The 17,644-nt window shown below is 45.2% G+C and overlaps 1 protein-coding gene across 9 annotated transcripts in view; it reads left to right on the plus strand.

The window, feature by feature from the left end:
* The window catches only part of TNIK (TRAF2 and NCK interacting kinase), a 400,085-nt gene that overhangs the window by 294,631 nt on the left and 87,810 nt on the right, over positions 1-17,644 (plus strand). For all 9 annotated transcript variants that reach the window (XM_055569073.1, XM_055569075.1, XM_055569079.1 and 6 more), the window contains exons 10-12: positions 387-562; positions 5,506-5,572; positions 9,288-9,492. In XM_055569073.1, the coding sequence (XP_055425048.1) occupies positions 387-562; positions 5,506-5,572; positions 9,288-9,492 (448 nt within the window). The remainder of the gene's footprint in view (positions 1-386; positions 563-5,505; positions 5,573-9,287; positions 9,493-17,644) is intronic.

A 17,644-nucleotide genomic window follows, 5' to 3' on the forward strand; every position in this document is an offset into this window, starting at 1 on the left:
TGTCCTTTCCCAATAATTATTTTTTTCCTAACTCTTTAAGGCCCAGCTCTGGTTCGCTCATTCCAATAGACCTTCCAAGAATGATTTTTATCGGGGCCTTTCTCTTCACTGGTACCTGTTGGTCTTCGGTGTGATTTGACGTATAAACTGTGCAAAAATGCCTTCTTGGTGTAACTGCCACACACTGCCTGAGTTGTGTGTTGGTGGCAAGGATTCCTTTGAACCCCATCGTGCTTTATAAAGAGCTAGATGTACTCCGTGACTGGCTGATCCCTATGTAGCTGATTGAACCTATTTTTGTTGTTGTTCTTGTATTTCAGAAAATGTAAGTTTCCTTTGCTTTGGATTGTCCTTTTATCCATGGGTTCATCTCTTCTGTTTGTCAGGTCAAAAAAATTCCAGTCGTTTATTGAGAGCTGCTTGGTAAAGAACCACAGCCAGCGACCAGCAACGGAACAACTGATGAAGCATCCATTTATACGAGACCAACCTAATGAGCGACAGGTCCGCATTCAGCTCAAGGACCATATCGACAGAACAAAGAAGAAGCGAGGAGAGAAAGGTGAGGTGCACATTTTTATTTCAGCGAGGGAAACAAAAGACCAAGTGTCATGGGCTCTTGATGTGTTCGGAGGGACCGAGGGGATTTCAGATAGCCTGCATTGTTCTTTAGTGTGAGGACTGCCTCAGAGATCACAGCCTGTGGGCATCACCAGGGGCAGGCTGCTGAAATGGAATCTTTCATGAAAGAATAGAACTGCAAGAAATATTACCTTTTCCAGGCAGTGAACAACAAGTCGTGTTGAGTGATACTATGAAGTGGTTTAATATGACAAGTGATTTTCTTAATTCAAATGAATATTCATGTTTCAAAGGCAAAATCTACAGAAGACAGGCAACCTTAAAACACACACACACACACACACACACACACACACACACACCTAATTGACATTTTTTCAGTACTGGCACTCTCCACCATTTAAGTTTTTGTGCTCTGAGGCTCATTTTTAATTTAGGTATTTGAAAGTCAGAAGGACTTTTATTATAGTCACAGGAATTTTAAAGAGGTTGCCAGGCTACTATATAGAACATTGCATTTTCCCCTTTGTTTTATAGATTCAAAAACTCTTTTTTCTTATGGCTCTACCTGTTGTCCCACCCTGTCTTTTCACTGCATCACTGGAAAAGGCATGAGTCCAACTTGGGGTCCTGGGACTGCCTGCAAGTTGTTTGAATAGAGACTCAGAATTCCTTAACTAGCATCCTGACCAAGGTGAACTCACCTGGTCTGGGGCAGGTTTTATGACTTGGTTGGGCAGGGCAGTAGGGAAGGTTGAGGATGGGAAGGAAAGGGGGAGAATGCAGAGAACAGATGGGGTGAGAGCTCCCTGGTGGTAGCAGGAAGGGGCAGCTGGTGGGGCTGGCAGTGAGGTGGAAGTTCCGGTCTGATGAAGCGAGCGCTGAGTGTGGGTGGGTGGAGTAGAGGGGAAGGCGAGAGGCCGAGGGTGGGGGTCCATGGTGATGTGCTTGTCTCCACTTTGGTCCTCTCCACCTTTCTCCTCTGCTCTTCATGATCCAGTGGTGGGCAGCAAAGAACAGAGGGTGCCCTCCTTTTGTAGTAAGTCCCCTACTTACAAACGAGTTCTGTTCTGAGAGCCTCTTCCTAAGTCTGATTTGTTTATAAGTCCAACAATGTTAGCCTGGGTACCCAACTACCACAATCCGGTATGTGGTACTGTACTGTAATAGGTTCATAATAGCTTTCCACACAAATAATATGTACATTAAAAAAGCAAACACAAGAAAGAAAGAAAACATTTTTAATCTGACAGTACTGTACCTTGAAAAGTACAGTAGTATAGTACAACAGCCGGCATACTGGAGCTGGCATGCACATTCGCATCTTTGAAAGTTCACAACTGTATTTGAATTTCTCTTCTTTGTCTCTATAGCTAATATCTGTCACATGGCAAAGTATGAGCAGGGTCCTAGGGGTCGGCAGTGAGCAGTGTAAGAGTCAGGACTGGGCAGAGGGAAGATCAGCAAAGGCTAAGGGAGGAGGAGAAATCCTCAGTGAACATTTCAAGGAAACAGTTCCTTCTCTGCAGCCAGCCTCCGGGACTCAGGAGAACATGTGATCAGGTTAGACTCAGAGCAGGAGGTTTTGAGGCTAGGCCAAAAAGGAGCCCTATCTCCAGCTCTTAGTGGGTGGAAAGGGATGACGTAATGAGAACCCAAGGAGCTGGGAGGGCAGCAAGATGCACAAACTAGGCATAGACAGAAATAGATGAGTCGAGGTTAAAAAGTGCCAGGACTGATTTTTCAACTGCTACTTATTAATAGTGGTCTTGGGCCACTCCATGAAGTCAGAATTTTAAAGGGAATAGTTTAGAGCAGTGTGTCAGACATGTAGCCCATTAAAGGCCAGCTTTTCTAAAAAGAAAATTTATTCTCCTATACATATGTAGATTAGGTTAAGTACTTAGACTCTTGTTTTCACACTCAAATTCTGAGTTCAAATTCTATTTCCACCCCTTAGTTATGTGAACTCCACCCCTGTTTTCTCATCTTTAAAATAGGAATGGGGGTATAATAATAATTACTATTGGCTGGCATTTTTGCAAAGATAAAATGAGATAATGCATGTAAAATGCTTACTACGACTTCTGGCACATAGATGTACTCAATAAATATAAGCTATGCGAAGAGCTGATTCATTGGAAAAGACCCTAATGCTGGGAAAGATTGAGGGCAGGAGGAGAAGGGGGCGGCAGAGAATAGGATGGTTGAATAGCATCATTGACTCAATGGACATGAGTTTGAGCAAACTCCGCGAGATAGTAAAGGACAGGGAAGCCTGGCATGCTGCAGTCCATGGGATCGCAGAATTGGACACAATTAAGCGACTGAACAATGAACACTTATTTAGAAAATTATTTATTGACATAACTTTGCAGTAGTATTTAGGGTTACTTTCTGAGATCTTGTGACCTCTTTGCCTCTGAACTCTAAGAGTGGATAAAGCATGTTCCTTGGGTTGTTTGCACATTTTGGGAGCACAAACTCTGGACTGGGACTCAGAACTCACCATCCTGTGAAAGCAGACTATTTTTAATGTGTTCCTTCTCTGTGGAGTAGAAGAGTAAGATTCTTGGTAGTAAGCATATTCAAGAATTGCATGGTAAGTTAAGGAACTTAATTCTATTTAGGCTTAAGAGATACCTTTTTCTGTCTGCTCCCCAAGAAAGGTTATTGCCCAAATGAGACTTCCTTCCAGTTGCTTGATTTGATAAATGACTTAATTTGCTCCTTCTAGTATTTTTTTCATTCTCTTAGTAGCTTTAAGACCAGTTTTGGGGAGAATCAAAAATTTTAATATGCATTGTTTAAGATTTCTTAACCTGATACTTGGGCTTCCCTGGTGGCTCAGGGGTAAAGAATCCTCCTGCAGGAGCTGCGAGAGATGCAGGTTCTATCCCTGGGTCAGGAAGATCCCCTGGAGGAGGGTGCAGCAACACACTCCAGTATTCTTGCCTGGAGAATCCCGTGGACAGAGGAGCCTGGCAGGCTGTACATAGTTCATAGGGTTGCAGAGTGGGACATGACTGAAGTGACTTAGCATGCATGCACAACCTGATACTATTTTGTCCTTAAGATATGTTGAGACATGCTAATTTAAGACAGCGGTGCAAAAGCAACCATGCTGGATTCTGATGAAGTATTACAGATGAGGAATCCGACAAACAAAACTTTCACCCTAATGAGGACAAATAATTAGATTAATTGTGTGCCTCTGTTTCTTGCTTTAATTTACTTTAATAGATAAAATTTCTGCAGTTTAGTTTGAATTCTCTGTTGCTTTGTTTCAGGAAAGTTTGGAATATTAAACTTTCAATGTGGAACTTTGAAACACTTTATGAAGGGTCTTTACATTTTGGTGGAATAATCTTTTTTAAAAAGTGGCCTGAAAGCTTCATACATATCTAAACATGTAAAGCTAATTTTTATATGATTTTAAAAAATACACTTGAAGTCATCATGCTGTGACTTCCTTTCATCATCCCTTATGGAGTAGGATGGAAAGCAAAGTGTGTTTGTGATCAAATTCCATAGTTCTTATCATGTGACTGCTGCCTCGGTGGTAACATAAGCAAATTGCAGTTTCAGTTGCTTTTCAGGGACACAAATGTCTTCAAAGTTGTAATTACTAACCCACAGCTATCAATGGATGATAGCCCTGTGACCACCTCCCTTGCTTCAAATGAAAAGCTCCTCCAAAAGGCTCCCCATTGCCCACAGAAAAGCCTCAGCATGTTAAAGATCAGCAAGTCACATCAGACCTGCTGGCCTTTCTCACTCCATCTGCTTTCTCACACCAAACATTCAGAAACCAGTGTTTCCTGATCATTCATGCACTATAGTACTGTCAGCCTAACTCAGGTAGTTATGTTGCTTAGAATGCTCCTTTTGCAGCCACTTTCAGCTTCCATCTGCCCATAAAGGGGCTACTGACCTTCCAAGGTCCAGCTTATTTCCTCCCCAAAGACCTCGCTGTTCCTTCCCCATTTTGACCCATGGACAGAGCTGCTTTTTCCTCTGATACCTCATTGCTCTTTTTATGTATTTCTATTTAGTATATAATATGGTGAAAAGAATGCTAATTATAAAGTTGGGAAAATTCTGGGTTGAATTCTAAATCCAAATCTCAGATTTATTAGTCATATAATTTAGCCACTTATAATCTCAGTACCTTTGCTTGCAAAATGGGCATCATGTTAAAGGATTGTTATAGGAAGTAGATGAGAGAACATAGTAATCTAGCATAGTGACCAGCATGAGTGATACGCAATAAAAATTAGTTATTTTTCTTCATAATCATGGTGACTCTGATTATATATTTGTCCATCTTGACCATCAGATTCTAATCTCCTCCAAAGCAGAGACTCAATCTTATTCATTATCTCATGTTAACTCGCTTAACATGTTTGTGAATTAAATGAATGTCCCCAGTGGGTCAATAAAAACACATTTAACCATATATTTTTAGTCACACATGCTGTCAAAAGTTTCTTTCTGTTCTTGAGATATCGAAAGGCAATTCGTGAGTCCAGGTAAGTTATAACAAAATTCCTACTTAAAAAAAAAATGACTACTACCATCAGTAAGTTAACAGTGGCCCGGGTTGGGTTAGGTGCTTCTGTAATGGAAGTTGACAGGAACTGAGAAGTTCTGTTTCAGCTCCTTGTCTTCACTTGCGTGTGAAGGCCGGGCATTAAGGAGAGAGCCTAGAGTCAGCTGGGGCAGTCTCAGATGTTAATTCCATGTGCTTGAATCCAGCTGGTGGATACTGTTGGACCACAAGTCAGGAGCCCTGGAGCCTGCCCCAGGTCAACATTTAGGACAGCCCTTTGGGCCTTGGTTTACTTGTACAGAAAATGAAGGGTGGGCTTTACTGAGCTGCAGCACCTTTTGTCCACTCACCTTCTGTGGGTCTCTCTTTAGATGAGACGGAGTATGAGTACAGCGGGAGTGAGGAAGAAGAAGAAGAGAATGACTCCGGAGAGCCCAGGTAGGCAAACAAGACCCATCCTCTCATTTCACATTGTGAATTGTGCTTGTGTGAAATTCGCATCCTTTTGATTTATAGGTTCATTTTTAAGAATCCAGCAGGGTGGTCTTATCTAATTTATTACCCATGCACATATTCATTAATTTGGGAAATTTTCCTTAGGCAGGCTGTACGAGGACATGGAAATCAGCATGTTCTTTATCTTGTCTTCCAAGATTTATTTCCTTATTTCCTCGTATATATAACATTGTAGAATGGGGAGGAGGCAATTATCTGGGTAATAGTCTTAACAGTACTGCAAACTGCAGCTTTCTGGAGACCTAAGTGGTATTTTTTAGACTTGAGATATTCAGTCTGTTACTTCATACCTTTGAGACATTTAGGCGGCCACTGTCCTTGTCACATGCCATGGTATTTTCACCACAGCCTTATCCAAGAGGAAACAGCTTCCAGGAAGTCAAATTACATTCTCAAGGTGAACCCTAAACAGAACTCCCACGCCCATTCCTGCTCTCCTATGTTAGCTCCCAGAATCAAGTGCTACTTTATTACCATCATTCCTACATTTTAAATTTCACTTGACTTTGATTCTTTTTCCTAGTCTGTGTTTATAAATAATTGATGCCAGTGTGCTCACACCACCAGGATTTTTCTTTTTGTAAGAGAATTCAGCTGATGGCAGTTTGGTGAATCAAAGAGCATGGCCATGCACACCAGGGCAGATGCACTGTTCATGTGAAGTGAGATCTGTTGGGGAAATGGACAAAGCAGAAGGGTCACTGGGCTAGATAGAGGTCTCCACCCTCTAGCCATCCAAGGTTGGAGCCCAGTACTCAATAAGGAACAGATTCTGTATGACTGAGGCAGATCTTCCAAACCAGCAAAGGGTCCAACTCAGCCACTGCTGCTGGAGTGAGCTAGTGCATCCCTTTTCTGAGCTAACTCGGACCTAACCAAGCTGGATTATTGCTAAAACTACTGGAAGAGGACAGGATTGAATTTGCAGGGCCATGAGTTTTTCTCTTTTCACCTTCTGTGGGAATCTTCAAGGTCAAAGACTGAAGGAGAATTCTTTCCTTCCATCTGGATACTTAACATGTTGCTGCTGCTGCTAAGTCACTTCAGTTGTGTCCGACTCTGTGCAACCCCATAGATGGCAGCCCACTAGGCTCCTCTGTCCCTGGGATTCTCCAGGCAAGAACACTGGAGTGGGTTGCCATTTCCTTCTCCAGTGCATGAAAGTGAAAAGTGAAAGTGAAGTCGCTCAGTCGTGCCCAACTCTTAGAGACCTCATGGACTGCAGCCTACAAGGCTCCTCCATCCATGGGAGTTTCCAGGCAAGAGTCCTGGAGTGTTGGCTACCCCCAGTTTAGCTGCATAAAGATGATGACTGCCAAGTAGTGATACGGAAAATGAACATTCTTATAAAGCAAAGGACCAAATGCCCTGCTCTCGGAGAAGTTGCACACTGTTTTTCCAAAACTTGCTCAGACAGACACATCAGCCCTACTGATTACTCTCCATGGAGCTGAGGCCCTTGTCTTAACTAATACTTGCTATATCGCATGTTAGGAGTCACTTAGTGGGTGACCTAGCTGTCCCTTAACACTTCTATAATTGTAACATGTCTATATATGACATTGAAGATTATCTTCCAAGTCCTGTTTTATGGGCACATCTAATTAATTTTCATGAAATCCTGAAAAGTAAAAAGGGACAGTGTTTATTTCATTATGGAAATGAGGTAACAACCCAACGCTGGCAACCAGGTCACACATGGAGTTAATGATTGAGTCAGTAATACAGCTCAGATCATCTGACATTGATTCAACATCAGGTAATATTAATAGATCGTCCTCATGTGCACAGGAGGCTGGGTTCCCTAAGCCCTTCTGCCTTTGCACAGAGCATGTGGCCATCATTTTGGGTTGGTTTAGAGTCCTACACAAGGGCTGTAGTTTTAAAAGAGACTTATTAGTAGGGGTCCAAGCACTATCTATGAACCAAGCGTTTTTATGTCACTTTATGGCAGTATCTTGGGCTTCCCAGGTGGCACTAGTGGTAAAGAACCTGCCTGCCAATGCAGGAGACATAAGAGACGCAGGTTCGATCCCTGGGTCAGGAAGATTCCTTGGAGGAGGGCACAGCAGCCCACTCTAGTATTCTTGCTTGGAGAATCCCACAGGCAGAGGAGCCTGGCGGGCTACAGTTCATGGGATTGCAAAGAGTGAGACACGACTAAAGTGACTTAGCATGCACATATGCATGGCGGTATCTCCCAGAGCACGCTACCCGCTCTCTAAAACAGAATGATCCCCTTGTCAACCACAAAACTCACTCTTACCCTGTCACTCCCCATCCCAGTTTGCATCACCACCACAGCCCAGATGCCAAGAAAAAAACTGCAAGTCATCCCTCACTCCACACATTGGATCCATCAACAGGTTTTACTAACTCTGTCCCCAAAGGCTTCGTGCAGCCTCTGACCCCACCACTCCCACCTGATTAGTCTCCACCTTAGAATCACTGCAGTAGCAGCCCAATGGGCGGCCTTGCCTGCCCTCATACACCCTGCAGAAGAGCATCTACTGAGCAGCCAAGTGAATCTGATCCTGTTACTTTCCTGCTGATAAATGTTCCACACGTGGCATCCACAGCCTCCTGCTTTACCCTATCTCCCCATCTCTGCCCTCCTCTTGTACCCCTCTTGCTTTCATTCACTGTGCTCTGGGAAGACAGCTTGGGGTTCAGTCCCCCACAAAGGCCACCCTTGTTGCCATGACAGGCCTCTAAACTTGCTTTTCCTTCTGCCCGAAAGAGTCTTCCCCTTCCTCTCCGTGTTCAACATTTAGGGCTTAGCTCAACCATCACCTTCTAGGAGAGGTCTTCCCTGATCTAAAAGAGAGCCCTCATCCTCTCCCCAGCTCCCTGCCACTGTCCCTCTTAAAACCTACACTTTTTTGTCTTCTGTAGAGCCTATTAACATCTGGAATGATGTTGTTTGTAGAATTTGTCTAATTATTTGTCTCCCTTCCCCACAAGAAAATAACTAGAGAGAATATGTTTAGTTACTGCTGTCTCCACTAGAGCCTACTGCAGTGCCTGCCACATAGTAGGCATTCAATGATTATTTAATGGATTTATCTCAAGAGGAAGCTGCCAGAAATGTTAAAAAGACTAGGTCTATTTGAACAAGTAGGAACACTCCCTTCCTGGCTGGGCTGCTGTGCAGAACCAAGGGGTCTGTAGCTTGCGTTCTAGGAGGTGAAGTGGTTGAGGATGTATCCATCTATGTAGAGCAGGTTTCCTCACCGCTTCTGATTATTCATTTTTATTTGTTGGATTAGTTCTTGGTTAGTTCTTTCTTAAAAGTGAAAATAAACCAGTCTGGGGCTCAGGGCTTACAGTACTCAAAAAAGCTTTTAGAAATAGAGGATGAGGAAGGAGCTCTGTGGACCATCCTGGAGAGAAGTGATGAATTGAGGAATGGGACAGCTCTATGGTGATGGAGACAGCCTGTGCCTGCAGTAATCACACCGAAGGGGAGGCTGGACTTGAGTTAGTTCCCTGGACTCTGTTTCTTTGCTGAGGTGAGCAGTGGAATTGATGGAGGCCCAGAGAGCCCGTGCTTGGCTCGCCTTCTCCAAGGGGACCCCGGGATAGCGATGACCCCACCCAGAGTGGGCCCTGATCTGTCTCTCTATCCTGCCCGCAGCTCCATTCTCAACCTGCCCGGGGAGTCAACGCTGCGGCGGGACTTCCTGAGGCTCCAGCTGGCCAACAAGGAGCGGTCTGAGGCCCTGCGGCGGCAGCAGCTGGAGCAGCAGCAGCGGGAGAACGAGGAGCATAAGCGGCAGCTGCTGGCTGAGCGCCAGAAGCGCATTGAGGAGCAGAAGGAGCAGCGGCGGCGGCTGGAGGAGGTGAGGACGTGCCCTGGCACCTGGGGTCCCTTCCTGGGTGTCCACCATGGCCCTCGGTCACCCTCCTGAGGCTGCAGCCTGCTTGGAGCACTCACACCTGAACTGCGAAGGAGGAGGTGGCCAAGGGCACTTTACCAGCGGGGGTGGTGTGACCTTGGTGTGGTCACATCAGAAAGACAGGTGAAGGGTTCAGCCCCTTCCAGTCTTACGCAGGTATCACCTTCTTAATGAGACTTCCTTGACTCCCTCACTTAAAATCTCAGCCCCTCCCTCTATCATGTCCTGTTGCCCTTCCCTGTTGAATTTTTTCTTATGTATCTCTTAATCACCTTCACACCTGTGTACTTTATGTGTCATATGTCTGTCTCTCCCCACTAGAAAGTAAGCTCTTTGTGGACAGGATGTTTTATCCCTTTTGTATCTCTCTTTTTTTTTTTCCCCTTTTATCACTGTGTATCTCAGTATTATGTATCTAGATGTGAATGTGCTTAGTCACTCAGTTGTATCTGATTCTTTGCGACCTCATGGACTGTAGCCTGCCAGGCTCCTCTGTCTATGGGATTCCCCAGGCCAGAATACTGGAGTGGGTTGCTATTGCCTTCTCCAGCTTCCCAACCCAAGGATCAAACCCAGGTCTCCCGCATTGCAGGCGGATTCCTTACCATCTGAGCCACCAGGGAAGCCCCATGTATCTAGATATCAGTGTCTAAAACAGTACCCATTATATACTAGATGCCTCCTAAATATTTGTGGAATGAAGGAGCTAATATATGAGTGAATGAGTCAGTGATCAAGAGGTGGAATATAGGCGTTAATTAGAACACAGTGAACCAGGCAGAGACCTGGCAGAGAAGTGGAATGTCAAGTATGGAAAAGCAGGGCCTGCCTGCTGCTACTGTTCTGTTACTGTTCTGAATGCTGGAGAAGGCATTTCACAAGTCCTTCCACACACACCTTGATACAGGTGTTCAATGCACGGCAAGCCTTGCCCACCCTGTAGCTCTCTCTTTCTAGAAAAGCCTGTCCTGTAGCTAGTGGGCATGACTTGCCTTCGGCAGCAGGTGGGCTGTCATCTGTGAGGGAACCTGTACCACCAGCCAGGCTTTTCTGCACAGCTTATCCTGGGCCAGACTCTCACGTGTGGTCTTACAGATGTTTATTAAAGCCTCCTTCCGAGAACTTTGGTCCAAGGCCTCCTTCCTGTGCCAGGTAAATCAAGTCTCTAGACAGTTAGGAAGCTGAGCTACCATAGCTGTAGGGGAAGTTGGATGGCAGGTGAAGGTTCACCGAGTGCACGGTAATGGCGGAGTGATTTTACGATTCTCCCAAACACCGTCTTGCTCCTCATTAACAGTTTAGTGCAATTCACTTGCTCCGTCAAGTGGCCACTGCAGTCAGAGGGTGGCGAATTGCAGACTCCGGGAGCAGATTGCTTTTTAAATGGTACATGAGATCCAGCCTTCCTGGCTTAAACCAGTGAGGGCCTCCATTCCCATTTGCAATAAATCCCATCAACCTCACTATGTCCCTGGAGTGTTAATATGCAGACCAGCAAGACCCAACAGTTACAATGATTGAATGACTTCTTTGTGCCAAACACTGGGGGAAATGCTTTGCTTAACCCTGGATCTCATCACCTGCTATCCTCTCTTTATATGTATCTTGATCTCTTATGCAAGGAGCACGTATCTCCATTTAATGAAGGAAAAACTGAGGTTCAAGGAGGAGAAGTCATTGGTCCCATGTCACAGAGTCAGGAAGTACAAAGTCAGGATTCACACCCAGGTCTCCCTGCTTTCCACAGCCATGCAGGCCCTGAGACAGTAGGTATAGCTATGTAATCAGAGCCTTGAACCATGATCGGCACAGCTGAACCTGGTAAGCATCTGCACACAGCAGCAAGCAAATGAAGCTCTTTCCAGTCTAAGTAAGTCTAGGATGTTGTCGGCATGACACACACTCAGCCCATGAGAGGTTTGAAGGTCACCTACTGTTCTCTGTTCTCAGAACTACACTGTTGTAGACAGAGGTGCTATCATGCTAGAGGCGGATGCCTTCAAAGGAGACACCCAGGGCAGGGCGAAGGGAGGTGTGGGTGTTAATTAGCCAGCTCTCAGAAGTGAAGTCCAAAGTGGAGAAGTGGAGGTGCCTGTATCACCTCCGGTTACTCTCTTGGGCACACACTGAAATTCTCAGACAAGTCCTCGCAGCCATCCGTCAGTATCACCTCCTTCCGCCCACCCAGGCAGGCTTCAGCCTCTTATAGGGGCGTCCAGCCCAGCAGTGCACCATTTCCTTCAGTCTCTTGAGTCTCCTGAGGGCCAAGGGCCTCTGCTGTTTGGATCCAAGACTTACTCCTCCTGACTTCTAATCGAACCTTTCTCTTGAGCCAGGCAGTCTTCCCCAATCCTGCCTTTCCTGCTTCTTTCCTGGCTTGTGTTTTATTCCTTCCAAGAGCATTTCCCAAGGCCTTCACCTCATTGGAGCATCACACAAAATCTTGACCATTTGCATTTTCCCTGTCTGGCTGATGAGTTCCTTCCCTAGTGATTTGCCACACTTAGTCTCAGGCTAAAGGCATTTGGGCTTCCCAAGGTGGTATAGAACCCACTTGCCAATGCAGGAGATGCAAGAGACATGGGTTTGATCCCTGGGTTGGGAAGATCCCCTGGAGGTAATGGCAACCCGCTCCAGTATTCTTGCCTGGAAAATTCCAAAGATAGAGGAGCCTGACAGTCTAAGTCCATAGAGCTGCAAAGAATCAGACACAGCTGAGCACAAAGGCATTTACCATTCAACTTAGAAAGTCCCCACTGTCATCCCTTAAAACATTTATCATAGTTGAGAAGGTAGACATGTACATGTGTATGTACACACACACACATATAGATTTTCTTCTTTTTAAAAAATTTTTACACAAGAACTCTTGGCCTTTGAACCTAGATCCTCAGTTGGTGCAAAGTCTTTTCAGAGAATGCATCATATTATTTTGTTGTAGATTTTCTTCCTTTCATACTTATTATGACATATTTAACATTATATGTTTTTTTTTTCTTTTCATCAAGCTGCTAGAATGACAATTCCTAACAATTATAAAGCACTTAACCATAGGACAGAGACTCTGTCCAGTCCTTCATGTGAGTTGTTTCATTTAATCTTCACAATAATTCCCCCGTCTAAAGATAAAGCAGCTGAGTCTCAGAGAGGTTGACAACTTGCTAACCGTCACACAGCTTGAGACAAAACCAGGTTTCAAACCCAGTGGATTGGACTCCAGAGCCCAGCCACTGCCACTGTGTCTGTCCTGCCTCTCCCTTGGTAAGCCAGGCTCAGTGTGCTTTTCCATAGTCTTCTCCTGGCCCCAGCTTCTGTGGTCTTTTACGCTGAGAATTTAAGGATCTCTGAGCAAGGTCAAAGAAGCTGTGCCCAGTAGGTGCTCATCTTCGAACTGGATTCTGTCTCTCAGTCTCCCAGTCAGAGCTCCTGCCAAGGCCTCCTCGTGTCTGTTTTTTGCTGCATTTTCTGGAGCCTCTAATGGATGCAAGAGAAAGTTCAGACTCAGTGGAGCACAGCATCCAGAGGGGCACACCCTGTATGTCCCTGCAGGCACAGAAGGCGTGCACGGCAATTCTCTGCTCTGGGCAGCCACGTCCATGCACTCCAGCTTCTCACCAGAAGCAGAAATGCTTGTAACCACAAGGCATCAAGAGATTCTACCGCCTTTATCTTTTGATCCTTTCTCTTACCCCTATTCCTCAATAGAGAAACAAAGAAATGCTAAATAAATATTCAGATGGCTGTAAGTTCTGAACCCCTAAGTAATGACTGTCCCTACCACCAGGACTTCTCTCCTGCCTCTTATCCTGCTGGACCCCATCCACACCTGCTGCTCTGCCCTGGTGACCACTTCTGGTTCTGGTTCTGAGTAGGAACTCAAACCACTTGTTCACAGAGAAGCAGCCAAAGTCCGTAGTTAGGCTTGTGATTTTCACTTCATTGTGAGTCAGGTGGCCTTGTGCTGGCATCCTGCAATGTACATTCCCTTTTCCAAATAAAGGCCCTTCGGACACCTCATTTGGGCCTTCCAGGTGGCACAGTGGTAAAGAACCTGACTGCCAGTGCAGGAAACACAGTTTTGATCCCTGGGTCAGAAAGATCCCCAACCACCAGTAGGAAATGGCCACCTACTCCAGTATATTTGCCTGGTAAATTCCATGGCCAGAGGAGCCTGGTGGGCTATATTATATAGTCCAGGGGCTCCCCAAGAGTCTAACACAACTGAACCACTGAGCGGGCACATAGACAACCCTTTGGTGACATGAGGCTGTGTAGGTTGTGCTCTTCAACTTCCACAGTGATTTCAAATGTCACCTCTGACCAGAGGTTTCTAAGGAATCCCTGCCTGTCCTTTGCTATTTTTAGGTAAGCATGTGGTTCTGGCTAGGTTCTAAATCAGGATCTGTGTATTCTTAGAAGGACTTTGACTGTACACTGAATTGTGGTCATTTATCAGCTTCATGAAAAGGACGTGGCTTCAGGCCAGTTAAATGGTAGGCACACAACTCCTCTTTGACCAATAATAAAGTGCAATTTATAACTAAGTTCCAGGAATCTGATTAAACCTAGCTAAGCTGAATGAGCCCATCAATAATGAGAAAAAGCACATAGAGGGCTTCCTCTATCTTTACTCAGTTCAATAAAAATTTCTGACTCTTGGCTTAGACAATGAACAACTTTCCATAGAGTCAGAGTCCAGGAATCAGGACCTTGAGGTATTGGGGTGCCTACTCTGGTCATCTTTTCAGACTAACCTTGGGAAGATGATTTGTGATGCTTGATTCTTCTCAAGAGTTTTGAAATGATATTCGTAATTACTATTTATATTTTTCAACTTGCTGAGAGCCCTCTATACCCTCATTCTGAGGAGAGTATCTTTCAGTCACAGAAATGAATGACACTGACCCCAGGAGCACCAACCTGCTCCATGATGGTAAGTTTTCATCTTTAAGCCACCTAGATCTCATTTGGTGCCTCAAGGCCATAGTGACATCAACCAGTTGTAAAAACAAGCTGGAAGATATTAATATCACTTTGGTTCCATCACCAGAAAAAAAATTTAAATACAACAAATATCTCATTGTCCAGTAATAGTTGGGCACTGACATACGAAATGAGAGCCTGGAGTCTAAAATTCCCTATAGGCCTCTAACTTTTTATTATGAGTGCCTGGGGCTTTTAGGGCTTACCTGGTGGCTCAGACAGTAAAGAAACCACTTGCAACATGGGAGACCTGGGTTCGATTCCTGGGTTGGGAAGATCCCTTGGAGGAGGGCGTGGCAACCCACTCCAGTATTCTTGCCTGGAGAATCCCTATGGACAGAAGAGCCTGGCAGGCTACAGTCCATGGGGTCGCAAAGAGTTGGACATAACTGAGTGGCTAAGCACACAATATGGGGCTTTTAGGGACTGTAGGCTCAAATGTTTCTTTGTTTAAGCATGCAGTTGAATTAAAACTTTTTAAATTCAAGTGACTGCCTATTCCTACAGGCAGTCACTTGACAAATTTAGTGAATGCTTAGCTCCACTGTGCAGACAACCATGCTGGACATTGGGAATGGCTTGCCCTTGTACAGATGAGATCTGTGAGGGAGACTGGCATTGGGCAAATAATCATCCAACTAACCATTCATGACCATTGCCAGGTTGCTACGGTAGAAAAGAATAGTGTGGTACAGGAGCAGGCCATGGGAGTGGGCGCCTAGACTCGTGTGGAGGCCTGTCGGTCAGTATCCAGCCAAAGGCAGTGAGGGGCATATGGGGATGCTAGGGAGGGAAGCCAAGGCATAGTGTTGCTGGGCTTCATAAGCCTGGTTAAGGATGTCATATTTTGCTCTAAGAATCGTGGGAAGTCGTTGACATATTTCAACCAAGGGGATGTGACCAGATCTGCATTTTTAAAGTGAAACTTCAGTTGCTACAATGAAAGTGATTGGGAGGAAGCAGCAGTGGATAGGAGAGACTGGTTAGCCCAGGCCAGAGAGGGCAGTGCTTTCAGGTGGATGGTGGTTGGGTGGAGATGGAGGAAAGAGATGGAGAGGTGGAGGAGGATGGAAGGTGGAGATGGAGATGGGCATATTTGAGAGAGATGGAGCGTATAGATTGTACAGGATGTGGTGGTTGATCAGATGTCTTCCATGAAGGAGGGTGGTGGTCATGGAAGGTTCCCCAGTGTCAGGCTGGAGCATTCAAATGGAGGACCAGGTTTGGGTGCAAAGGATGAGATTGGTTTGGAATGTAGTAAGTTACACCAGTAAGTTAAAGATGCATCCGGGCCTTCCTGGTGGCTCAGTGGTAAAGAATCCACCTACCCATGTGGGAAACACAGGTTTGCTCCCTGGTCCAGGAGGATCCCACTTGCTGCACAACAGCTAAGCCCGTGCACCACAACTATTGAGCCTGTGCTCTAGAGCCCGAGAACTGCAACTACTGAGCTCACACGCCACAACTACTGAAGCCTGTGCACCCTAGAGCCTGTGCTCCCCAGCAAGAGCCACCACAATGAGAAGCCTGCACATCACAACTACAGAATAGCCTAGCCCCGACTCACTGTAACTGGAGAAAAGCCCATGCAGCAACGAAGATCCTGCAGAGCCAAAAGCAAATAAAGAAGTAAATAAAAAATTTTAAAACAGATACATATGGGGCAGCCAGTGGCGATATCAAAGATGCAATTGGATTATATAGATAGAGTCATAGAAGAAGGATCAAGAATGGGGAGAAAGATGGGAATTACGGTTTATGGTCATGGAAGTAGACATTGAGAGGATGAGAGTCTGGGAACTAAATTCTCTGAGAACTAGAGTAGAGCAGGTGTATTGAGCACAGAAGACTAACGAAGATGTAGGTTTGTTGTTGTTGCAGAGAAAACCAAATATTCAAGTGGAGAATAGAGTTATAGGGCCAGCTCTGTAGAACGCTGATCAAAGGAGTGAGCCAACAGCATCTCTTCATTTCAGTAACAAATAGGACATCCAAAATATAGTTTTGGTGTAGTACTCTCTTGAAAACACAGTCGCTTCCTGTCTGCTTTGGGGGAAGGGAAGCAACCTGCTCAGCAAGGCAGAAGGTCTGGATTTGGACCACTATGTGCCACCTGCTTGCCCAGGCAACTCTCTGATCCCCGCAGAGCTTACTGAGCTCTACAGGGAGGCTTCTAATAAAGTGTGTTCCCACCACCAAACCTGTTGTGAGGATTCACCAGGAAAATGGTTGTGAAAGACTTGGCTTTATCAACCAGCAAGAGTCAGGAAGATTCCCTCTAGGAGGGCATGGCTACCCACTCCAATATTCTTGCCTGGAGAATCTCATGGACAGAGGAGCCTGGTGGACTACAGTCCATGGAGTCGCAAAGAGTCGGACACGATGGAAGTGACTGATCACACACACAAAAGCTACACAGATCTCACACTCGACGGATTCGTCAAATCCAGGTTAAATGCGGCTAACAGACACCATCTCATGCTTCCATTAGGAGAACCTATCCTAATTACCTGCTTGTCCATGTGGTCAGATTTGCTCACATCATCTCTCAGTATTCGCTTTCACTCAGGTGACTAGGCCAGCCTCACAAAAGCTGCGGCAGCTGGAGCCCCAGCCCAGGAAAGTCACTGGCGGGAAAGGTTACTCTTTGGGACCTAAGAAGTTTGTTCCAGATGCTTTCAGACCAAAAAGAGGGAAGGGGAACCAGGGGGAAGTTACGTGTCTCCTTTCAAGAGTCAGTGAGCGACAATCCTGCCAAGGGAAGCTTCTTTCAGCAGAGCATTTGGGGAACTTCTGTTGAGGGTAGTATTTTGGCTGGCATTAGCTTCCATTTTAGATGTAAGTTCTTGAACTTTCCTGTGCCTTTCTGTTTCCTTGCCTGTAAAACTAGAAATAAAAATGGCATTTACTTCTCAGGCCTATTGTAAAGACTAAATGAGTCTAGAATAGCAGCAACACTTAGCACTTATTCAATAAATATTAGCTGTTAGTATTGCTGGAGTGTGTGCCTTTGGCTGAAGTCTGAGATATAATTTCCAAAAGTGTACTTTTTTACGTGCAGCACTAAAACCTTCTTGAGTTTATTAAAATAAATGTACCAACAGGTAAACTT

This window comes from Bubalus kerabau, chromosome 2 (genome assembly GCF_029407905.1).
Source record: "Bubalus kerabau isolate K-KA32 ecotype Philippines breed swamp buffalo chromosome 2, PCC_UOA_SB_1v2, whole genome shotgun sequence".
Classification (NCBI taxonomy): Eukaryota; Metazoa; Chordata; class Mammalia; order Artiodactyla; family Bovidae; genus Bubalus; species Bubalus kerabau.